The following is a 12231-nucleotide window of genomic DNA, read 5'->3' on the forward strand; positions in this document are numbered from 1 at the left end:
ACTAAAAATTAATAAAAATAAAAATTTTCTTTTGTATAAAATATGTTTTTCATTAAAATAGCGTTTGAATAAATAACTTTTTATTATGCAATTATTTTTGGATTTTTATGCACAAAATTTGAACAATGATCCAGATGTTTAGTGGGAGAAAAATTGTATAGAGGGAATTTTCCAGTTAATCTTTTGTCGTTGGTCAATCATCTTCCCATTGTACATTCGACGGAGGACGAGAGGTGCTCTGACTTGTGAACAAAATTTTTTTTCTTCATACGCGAGTTATTTGAGTTTATCGATTATTTATAGTTTCTAGTTTCCCGTGTTATTTGTGAATGATCGATCACATTACTACATTAGTAAATAGTAATCTTATCATGTTGTGTTAGTTATTCAATCGCATTTGTGATGTTGCCCGAAAATGGTTTGTATAGACGAAGTAGTTGCTTACTTCAAAACACTTAAAAGCTACGAACGGCTTTGGATGATGTGTAGACTCCAAAGCCACTGTCTTCCAATTGAATTGAGGTACCTCGGCACTTGTTTAGATAACTTGTCTAAAAGAGATATTCACATATTGAAAAAATTGGAACTTGAAGCCAACGATCCAGCCAACGTTAGTGAAGTAGCTTGCAAGTGTATTTGCGATAAAACTGTTAGGGCAGCGGTTATCAAGTATTTATCTGTATTAAACACTAATAGTACAAAGTGTTCGGAGCTAATTTATAAAGCGCTAACAGACGACAAAGGTTTAGAACGCATATTTAAGTGTCCAAAAGCATTTTTTAACGATAAAAACGCATTTGAAGAGCTTATGGTATTGTACACATTAGCTGTAAATCATCCAGCATTTATATTTGAGCAAAAAACTCAACTAGACAGCATATTCAACTGTATTAAGAAAGAAAAAGAGAGGCAACTGTCCAAAAAGAAAGGAGGTGATATAGACAAAGAATCTGACGTTTTAGAGGTAAGCACATTACTTTATTAATGTGTTTAAATTAATTATTATTAATATACAAATATACATAAAATATTCAATTAGACAAATAGAATTTTGTTAGCTTATTCTTTTGTTAGGCTTAAAATTTTTAAATAGTAAATGGTAAGCGGTTAACTTTTACTGTAGTATATAATTGTTAAATAATTATTAAGATAAAAAGCAATAAAAGTTTTACACATTCAAGTTGATGGCTGTAATATACTTGTACCTACATATTTTCAGTATAGCCTATGTTGAAAAAAAAATGAGCATTTACCTAACATTAAAGATAATATATTACCTTATATTACAATGGTACTTATGTATCGTGCAGTCTATTAGTTTTAGTATTATTACTCAGTATAATATTATGAAATGAATATATAAATGGTTTTTATTTTTAGTATTAATAATTTTCTTTGCTTAATATGTTTATTAATTATGTACATTTTATGTAATAGGTAATTAAGAATGAAATAGTACTAAGAAAATTAACTTTAATTTCCAGGTTATCACATAACTAATAGCAAGAAAATAACAATTTTATTTTTAAATTAATAATCTGTATTATAAGTATAAAAATGTAGTTCTTATTAGTTGTTTTGGTTGTTTTCCTCATCAAAAAATATTGTATTATTAATTTAATATCAATTAAATTATTATAGATATTTATTATATTATTAATACTTAACTAAAAATATAAAAAAAATACTATCCTAGTGATCTAGGATTACCTTTATATTTTTATATTTAAGCATAATATACTTAAAATGATAAAAATTTATTTATTCCTATAAATTCAATAAAAATGTCAAAAACTAACTTAAACTCAAAAATAATAAAAATAAAATTATATAATTGACTATTTAAATATAAAGTTATTAATTAATGATCATAAAAAGATTAATGTTCTACCTATGTTAAGTGAACATAATTTAATAAAAATATTTTTATTTTTTTTTAATGAAATAATATACCATTTAAGTTCCTTTGTTAATAATTTTATATTTTTCAAATTGTTAAAATATATTTAAGTATGACTTATTTTATACAAATTATTTATATATTATTTTTTTCTTCTAGCATATATCAAGTAGGTTTTTATTTGAAAAAGATATTAATTCTAATATTAATTATTTAGTTATTTAATTAATTATTTAAATATTTAACTCAATAATAAAAAAAAGAACTTTAAAATCATATATATTAGATAACAAATTTTGTTAAACCAAAAACTGTCATTAGATTTTTAATGAGCTATAAGAGGTGAAGTGTTTAATCTACATTTTAAAGTGTTGAATGGTGAGTATTAATAGGTAAAATATAATATAACAGATCTAAATTGATTTATAATTATTTCAAATAACTTTACTATTTTTATGAACTTAATGTTACAATTTCAACTAGCTATGAAAGTTATCTAAATATAAACACTTACCTTCTATTTTTGAGAAAAATCATAGCTTAAAAAATTTGTTATTAACATTCTTCATTTTTTTGTTTTAAGTTTTTGATACCAATATATGAAATTAAGTTAATTAAAAACAAAAATAATCACATTATAAGAGTGTACTATTTTCATTACATATTTTTATAAATATCAATCTTTTTTACTTGAATGAATCCATTTTTTCAAAACACTATAAGTACTTTTTTTTAATTGTTTTATGATTGTGTCTTATTCTATGTTGAATTTTACAGTTTTATTTTAAGTTTTAAATTATAGTTGTTACTACTTCTATATGTATATGTTTAATTTAAATGTAGTAATCATATTACATTGTATTGTTAGCAGCAAAATTGAATTATTTCTAATATAAATGATTAGCTATTAATTAAAATTTAAAATGATTATCTTCATTTCCAAAGATCACAATTACTAGGTATAAAATGTATTTTAATTTCAAATTGGTAGTTAAATATTTTTTTTTTCATATAAAAAATTTATACTTAAATTAGTTTTTTTAATAGCCTGTCTATTCAAAGTATAAAACCTAATTGTGTACCAATTGGCCATTTCAGATTAAAAAATGTGTATGTTTCAGTATTTTTGGTTAAAAAAAAACATTTCCTGAATCTCAAGGTAATATTGCTTATTTAAGTCATTAGGTATTTAATAGTTAAAATAATTAAATGCCTTGATAGGTACTTTAACTTCTTATTTTACATAATTTATTATTATTGTTATTAATTATTGAAAAACAATATATCACATTTATTTTTATAATTTAAATTTGTTTTTAATTAAAGATTGATTTTATTTATTTATTAAGTCTAAAATAGTATCAAGCATTTTTTTATTTAAATATATAAATATACAATTTAGGTAGGTGATATTAGTTTTTAAATTGTTAAAAGCTAGCATATGTATTATTATTTTAATTCAATAGGTACAATTAAATTTCATAGCTATTATGTGTTTAATCTGTTAAATAATAAGTAAATAAATAATTTATCATGTTGTTTATTAATATGACTAATCTGCTATTTTTTAACAATTCAATTAAGTACACTTTATAGTTAGTATCTATAATTTTTATATAAATAATAGATGTAATTTTTTGTAGGTAAATATCTTAACCTAAATTGCAACTTAGAAAGTGTTTAATGAGATAATTTGAATACAAAGTTAATGGTTCTAATGTTGTGAGCAAATTATAAACTAACATTTTATTTTAAATAAAAATGTTTGAAATAAATTATTGAATCATGACTTAGAGATGATATAAGTTAATATTTTACATAGTACATAGAATTTTATTTACTAATCTATCTTTAATTTATATAAGTACAGTAAGATTAAATTATCTTAATTTTAAGTAATATCAATTTTTCAACTTTTAAATAATTTATTTTCAGAATAATAATTTATTTAATTATTGTAAAGAAACAGTAGTTATAAAAATATAAGTATATTTTCACCAACTATAAAAATGTATATGCTAGTGGCAAAGTAGTGAATATAGACACTCTGTAAATTCCCTAGGAATTCTACAGAATTCCTTGAACTATTTGGCAATGTAATAAATTTAAATGGTAATTTATATTATGCCTAGGTATTCTATACAATTCCTAGGATTTTTATAAAACGTCTATACTTTGTTAGGTAATGTGTTAATTTATTTATTGTTTATTATTTATTTATTGCAGTTTATAGTTGATGCATGACATTTAAAACTACATATAATATTATTTTTTACACATAAGCATTTTTTTTTGACATTTTCAATTTATCATTCGATAAATTAACAATATTTTTTGACTTTTCTTTATAGTTCAACATAAAAACGTTAAGACATTTTAATGTATCTTAATACGACAAACATTTACAAAAGTGAAAAGAAATAATATTTTTAAAGACGTATATTGAATTTTCCTGTATACACAAATAACATGATAATATGATTAGCTAATAATAATGATAATACATCGCACACGTATTGTATGCGATATCATAATCGTCAAGATAAACATTAAAAACATTAATCGTTGATTACAGAGGTACACTAGGTACAAATCTTAAGTTTTATATTAATTATATATACTTTTCCTGCTTGAGGTTAGGTGATTTATAGAATACCTAGTCATTGTATTACATTCTATACTTTTCCTGCTCATTTTTGGTGTTCTAACCTAACCTAGGATTTATATATAGTACTGAATTCAACACATTGCTGGTAACATATACATTTAACATTAGTAACTCATTTCAAACTTCAAGTATTCACAATTTTTTCAATTTTATCTAAAATTTTATTTAATTCAAAAATGTGATAAAGAATATAATTTTAGGATTTAAAACCATGAAAACTATGAAATTATATATAGTATAGAAATTATTTTAAGTTAACATTACATCGTTTAATTATTATTATATTGCTGAAATTTTTGTATAGGTATATTAAAAATAACTGTAATTTAATCTTCATCTTAATGTTTTTTTTATTATTTCTTTTATTAAATTAAATAAATAATAAAATGATTAATTTTGATTTAATATCTTTATTCTTTATATTATTTATAATTTGATAATAAATTTTACTAAAAGTGAGCACTGGGATAAACTGTTATTGTTTACTTTTGTTTTAGAATATCAACACCATGATTCCACCACCCAACTATATGTATCAGCAAACTCAAGGAGGATCAAATTATCCTTTGAATAGAAATGGCTATTTATATCCACGTCATTGTAAATTAAACTTTAATATAATATTTAAAATAAAAAAAATATATAGAAGTTGAACATATTTACTTTTCAGATTATCCGTTTCCTCCTGTGAATGTTCCACCAATGCAAGTTTGTTACGACTATCCTCCACCAACAGCAGTTTCAGGAATTAGAGGACCCCATCAAGCTAATTTTTCAAAATCTCCTAGTCCAGTTTCATGGCCTCCACGCACATTCCAAATAAATCCACGTAATCAACCTCCTAACATAAACTCAAAGCAAAGACATTCTACTCCACCAAGATATCGTAATCCTTCAGATCCTAGTTATCCATTTTCACAATCTTGGAATAATTGGAACATGTATCAAATGTCACCACATAATATGTATGCCAATTATAATTATGCACCAGGGATGGTAAGTTATATTATAAATTAAATTGATAAACAAAAACTTAACCTTTGTTTTACAATTGAAACATTAGAAATAAAACAATCAAACATTTTTCCATATACTTATAAAACTGAATATTATAGGATGACTAAAACTCAAGAACCTAAATACATCTGGAATTAAGTGTTATGTGAAATCTACTTTATTTATTTATCATAATATGTAAAGATATTTTAATAAGACAATTTCAAACCAATTTTCTTTATTATACCTAATACTAATATATTATAGTTAAAATTGTTTTGTTTCCATATATTTATTTTAATATTTAGTGATAGGTAACTATTAATAATATGGTCATTTGAAAAAAACTAATACATTTTTTTAAGTGTTTTAAGTATATTTTGAACTATTAATTAGCATTGTTTAATTAACCCTTAACTTTGAAATGAAGGTATTAAACATTAGTTAATTTACTGTTTGTTTTTAATTACAAAACCTAATTTTTTCGAATAAGTTAAAACAAGTTACTTTTATTAAAAAGATACCATAGACATATATTATAATAAAGTTTATTTAAACTATATTTAATTTAATTGTTTTAAATTTAACATTAATAGATAGATGTTTCAGCTAATATAAATTTTTATTCCATCGAGTATTATTTTATCAAAATTTGAAGTATTAGTTGAACAACATGCAATAAATGTTACATGTATATTTTTTATCATGTTGAGTGTTGCTTTTGACGAAACATAATTGTTGGCTGTAGTGGATGCTAATGCATCATAGACAAATTATTTTATTTTTAAATCCCTGCAAATATATATCGTTTATCAAAATCATTTTTTTTTTTTGTGCTGCCTCTACTTAGGTGAGAGATAAAGATTATTATATTCATCTTTGCTTAGAATTTAATCTGTAACTAGTCACATCAGATCTCTAAGACCCGACATCTATTATCATACATGATATTTTTAGATTTAGTTAATTCTATATTAACTGAACTTCCTGTAATCTCTTTTTATTTCTTTATCTATATTGTGAAGTGTTAAATTTACCACAATTTGATTTTTATATCAGTTAAATCTTTAATTTGACCTGAGATGACCGTTCATGCACTTTAGATATAAAAGTAATCGTAATACAGAAAAATAAAATAAAATATATAAGTTTTACAAAAATTTATGTTTTTTTTTATAATTTTACATTTTTACTTGATTTTAAGAAAATAAAAAAAAAAACAGAAAGCTTTTTTTAATGTAAACTTATTATTTTATAACGATTATTCTTATACATTAAAATTATTTCATTATTTTTTTCAATATACAACAAGTGAAGTAAGGAATTTATAATATAAAGTTATTTTTTATTAATAAATTAGTCTGAAATTCGACAAACATTATAATCAGTTAAGAAATATAAAGAAATTCAAACTACAGATCAATATGACCTGACGTGATTGTCTGATAGTCTGTGTAATTTTTCAGATGACTAGTTAATATTTATTTTTATTATATTTATACTCAATTTTTGTTTTAAAGACAAGACAAACAATTTGTATGGCTTATATCATTATTATTTTATTATTGTAAACAGTCTAAGTGGAGGTGCACAGATTATTTGTTAGTACTTGTTAGCCAATGAAATATTAATATTATTTTCTTGAACTGTCACATGTTAACTAAAACGTTACACCCAATTTAACATTTGCTGCAGTAACATAATAACGTGTTAATAAAAATAATATTGACTGTTAAAATATATATTATTTATTGAATATAATTTTACAATTTTCTGTAGGAATGAAATATAAATTTAAGTCTATTGATTATTATTTTTTTACTAATAAGTACAATTGGTATTATTATTAAAGATCATTTTTTTTTTTTTTTTTAATGTATCAAAAAATATTTTAATTGTTTTAATTTTATTCTGTAGTATTCAAAATTAGGTATTCTTCCTCAGTTAGTTATTAGATACATATATATGTTAAATGTAATACTTAATGTTTTCTTTCATTTTTAAATAAATTGTACTTATTTAGTTCTTTTAAATCAAATTTAATTCTATTATTTAAAATGAATAAAAAAAAGTAATTAAGTTAGTAATTAACTAATTATTTAAATTAGGTCCCTTCTTTCTATCCTGAAAATCCCATGGGTCGTAATTACCAAGGACATGGAACCAAAACTAAACACTTAACTGGTAACCGACATCAAGATCAATGTAAAAGTCAAATTACGCCGCCAGTGCCTGTGGTATAATAATTAAATAACTGTTAAAATTAATATTTATATTAATTTATATATTTTTATTTACAGTCTTCTTCTCCGAATATGGTTGATACTGTAGTGAAGAATAAGCCTCTTTTAACAAATGCTACAGTAAGTTCTACAAATGAAGACGAACCTATTCTTGAAACACATAATCAGATGCCATCGTCATCAAAATCTTCAGAAGATTGCAGTCAAAGTAGCTCTTATAAATCTATTAATTCATCTATTTCGGATACTATGTCAGGAGCTTCTCCTCAGCATGCAGTTCAGGGTAACTCGAATAATGCAAGTCCGAAGTTAGTTCAATCTGAAAACCAATGTCAAAATAATGGTATTGGAAAAGTATGTAACTCAAAGGTTACTTTTGAAAATAAGATAAAAACAGACAATGGCGGGCAAACAATTTCTACAATTCAGCCAATACTACCAAAAACATACTCACTGCCTATAAATTCCCAACAACTTAGTACTACAGATAAAAATCAGCAAACTACTGCTACGTTAGGGCTTCCTAAAAATGAATCTATAAAAAATATTGATCTCTCTACGCTTTCATCTGTGTTGGATGATGGAAAAAATAAAGAGGAAAAGTCTATTGTTGTTTCAAATGAATTAATTGAAGATAAGCCCAAATCTAAGTCTGAACATAGACCACAAAATACTAGTAATTTATATTATAATTGAGTTAATTTTTTATCATTTTATTTATTTTTCATTTTTTTAGTAATTCCAGTGCAACATGAAACTAACACAACAAAAGTATATGAAGTTAAAGAATCAACAGTTGGTGCTACTGCAAAACCTATGAATACTTCAATAACTACTAGTTCATATAATGCACAAACCAGTAAATATTATAAAGGTCGTCCAATACAGTCTCAGTCAAGGACTCCACGCGATGGAAACATAAATAGTACTTATAATAGGTAAAATTCAATTTTAATAAACATCCTTATTTCATTATACGAAAAATTAAGATTAATTAAATAAATTTTAATAGATAATTTACACTTTAAAATTTAATACTTTTATTTTCATCAATTAATTTGGTCAAATAAGTACTTAAAATTGTCTAAACTATTATTACAAAACAATTGAAATCTAATTAATTGATTTGAAGTTAAAAAATATTTTATATTTTTTCTTGTCTTTAATAAAATGTATTTATACTTTAATTTTTTATTGTTATTTGAACAGTTTTATTCTTGAAACCATTTTAAAATGTATGTCTTAATGTTCATTTATTAAACTGTATTTCTACTTCAAATCATTAAATCCATTTAATTTCAATTATTTTTATTATTTAAAAATTAATTATTGTGGTTATCATTAGGTTGAAACAATTGATAACAATTAACTTTTATTCATAAAATAATAAGTGAATGGGTAGTTGGAAACATGTTTTCTTTTTTTAAATTAAATTAATGTTCTCTGTATATCTCAAAAATAAATAGATAACTATATATATATTTTAGAAAATCTATGGCAGGAGGACTTACAGTATCATCCTTCAATGAATCTGGAAGAGAAAATATTCATAAAACTCATCTTAAAGTACCTAACAATGGCCAACAATACTATACTATGGCATATGATAACGGAGCAAGTGCTCGAGGTTACAATACTCAAGCATATTATGTTCATCAACCTCAAACTTCTCAACCGATGTCAGGTTTTTCTCCTATGCCACGACAATATATACCACAACAACATGTTGTTCAATCGCCCGAGTATCAGCAAGTTTATCAACAACCTACTGAATTTGTTTATTATCCATCTTCTTCACAAACATTTTATACAACTACACCTGTCTTAATGCAACCACAAGTGTTGGCATATCATCCACCAAAAGTATCATGCTATAATTGTGGAGGACAGAATCACACAGGAGCTGAATGTACTGAATTGACAATGGAAGAAATAACAAGTAAAGGTAAATTAAATAAAAAATCAGATTAATTTTATAAAGATGCAAATAATGACATTTTTAACTGCATTTATATGTCTTTAGAACATTTTAAATGTAATGTATTTTTTTAGATATTTAATTAACATTAATCTCTTCTTAGGTAGATTAGTTGTAACAAGTATATATTTGTTTTACAAATAGTTTTGAAAATATTATTAAATTTATTTGTATTATTTTCAAATATTAATTAAATATTAATAATACTGTTAGATATAATGCAAAATATTGAATATTCATAAATGTGATTTTGGTTTTTACACAAGATTTCTCTGTAAGTACCATTAATCTATAAGAAAATAAAAATATGTTGTAATTAATTAATTCAGTATTTACTTAGAATTCCAATAATATTTATGATTAATAGTGTTCATTGTTATACTATAACAATAAATTGTGTACTTCCTTTTGACAATTCACTTATATATTATTGTATTAGGAATGCAAGCCAATGAATACTCTGTATTTACATAGTTTATATTGAATTTATTTACTTAAATTAATTTTTTAGGTTTATATGAACATCATTATGGACCTTCAATGCCAGATGGCAGACCCCGGAATTGACAGTTATACTGGAGCAATTGATATTAATAATCACAGCACACAGGATGACTTGAGGTAAAATCTATTAGTTCTGACAAATTTTTAATTTTTATATTAATAAATAAAATGTATTTATTTCAGACTTCAAGGATGGTGAAACTACCAACACCCTCTCCTATAGTATTAATTTTAATTTAATTTAAATGATGATTCCTCGATTCGTTACCTGTTGTTTCCAAATAAATAAGACTGGGTAATGTTTTTCTTCCATATTAGTATTTTTTAAACCAATAACACTAGCAGTATATTGAAAAAATTTAATATTAAATTTAATCAAATCCTTTAAATTTATAACGACTTTGTCGTTTCCCTTTTTTTAAATTATTTTCACCAGTCATACTAAAAAATCCATTCTTAATATTATTTCTAACTTATTGAATCGTAGATCCTATAAGTGTTTCACATTTTCCCCCTACCCTTAAATTATATCTTATCACAAATTAAATGTTTTCAACAAAACAGTTGTGATGAAGATTTTAAACATTTAATTTAATAATTTATACTATGTGTAACATTCCCTTTTTAATTTGACATCACTTGTGTATCTGGTACCATTTTAAATATTTTTATCTAAACTTACAGATTATAATAATATTATGTAGTTTAGAAAATGGAAAACATCATTATGTATTATTATCATGTTTTTATATTATAATTATTAATAAATATATGAAAGAAAAAACAATTTGTCTAAAGTGTTTAGTATCCTAACATTTTTGTTTACCAATTATATTTATGTATTATTTTTTTTTTTTTATTTAATCAATATAACATTTTAATGTATTTAATTTATTAATTTTGGTAGTATAGTTTGGACTGAATCTTATTATTTTCTGTCGGGATTTAAGTGACTTATTAGACCTGATTTATGCCAAAGTTACATTATAATTCAAGGAATCTTTGTTCTGGGTTTCATCAAAAATCAGTAAAACTTATAACTTTATCAAGTTAATAAGGTATTTTTTTGTTTATATAATTTTCAAATAATTCCATACCTTAAAATGGGTCCTTAAATAAATCGTAATTTATGTGATAATGTTTGAAACTAAGACATTTTATGTATACATTTAATTAATAATAATTAAATAATTTGAGAAAATAATTCTCTTGAATGTTATGAACATTTAAAAGATAGGTTTGAAATAAAGATTACTTCTAGTCATCAAGGAATTAAATACGACAAATCATTTTAATTAATTACAATGTATATTGATTAAAATTGAGCTGTTCACTTACTCGTTATGTAAATACTGGTGAATTTAATCATTTGCAATATAACAAAAGATCATTATAGTGGACCATAATAATGGTTTAATTTACTGTTTCAATAGTAAATTGCTAACTATTTTCATATAAGTAAATATTAAACATTGTATGTATTTACCTACTTTTATCATGGTTTGATTTATAATATTTATTTTACTATAATATCTATTTGTATAAAACGGTTAATTTTATCAAATAATTTCAGTTTGTATCAATACAAATACAACAATGTATGTATAATTCAAATGTATTTAAAAAAAAATATTTATGTTAAGTTTTAGTTTTAAGTTTTTTGAGTTTACCCGATAATATTTATATTGTATTTCCAATTATATAAATAAAAAAAAAAAATTGTTATTAGATACTCATAAAATAATATGTACATAATTGCACTTTTTTCTTATTATATTATTATATATAATTTTTAATCTAATTTAAGTATAGAAATATTAAGAAGTTAGATTTAAGAAATTTAGTTTAGGATGGATTTTATATTAAACCTTAAAATACATTCCCTTTCCAACTTATATTTTCGATACATTAATTATATTAAGATATTTATACAGCCCAATTT

General features: G+C 22.8%; 1 protein-coding gene across 1 annotated transcript; it reads left to right on the plus strand.

The window, feature by feature from the left end:
- Nucleotides 1–107: 107 nt before the first annotated feature.
- Nucleotides 108–10832, plus strand: LOC112600270. Its single transcript, XM_025347455.1, has 9 exons — nucleotides 108–964; nucleotides 5066–5168; nucleotides 5239–5564; nucleotides 7673–7801; nucleotides 7865–8483; nucleotides 8544–8745; nucleotides 9295–9752; nucleotides 10297–10406; nucleotides 10473–10832. The coding sequence occupies exons 1-8, from the start codon at nucleotides 416–418 to the stop codon at nucleotides 10350–10352; spliced, it is 2442 nt and encodes an 813-aa protein (XP_025203240.1). The 5' UTR covers nucleotides 108–415; the 3' UTR covers nucleotides 10353–10406; nucleotides 10473–10832.
- Nucleotides 10833–12231: the final 1399 nt, after the last annotated feature.

Source organism: Melanaphis sacchari, unplaced genomic scaffold (genome assembly GCF_002803265.2).
Source record: "Melanaphis sacchari strain LSU unplaced genomic scaffold, SCAv2.0 Contig62_pilon_pilon, whole genome shotgun sequence".
NCBI classification, from domain to species: domain Eukaryota; kingdom Metazoa; phylum Arthropoda; class Insecta; order Hemiptera; family Aphididae; genus Melanaphis; species Melanaphis sacchari.

Excerpts from the sequence above, each read along its gene's own strand:
- LOC112600270 (XM_025347455.1), top strand. The coding sequence starts at position 416 with ATGGTTTGTATAGACGAAGTAGTTGCTTACTTCAAAACACTTAAAAGC. Across the intron at positions 5,169-5,238 it reads CTATTTATATCCACGTCATT|ATTATCCGTTTCCTCCTGTG; the intron begins GTAAATTAAACT and ends TTTACTTTTCAG. Across the intron at positions 8,484-8,543 it reads ACATAGACCACAAAATACTA|TAATTCCAGTGCAACATGAA; the intron begins GTAATTTATATT and ends TCATTTTTTTAG.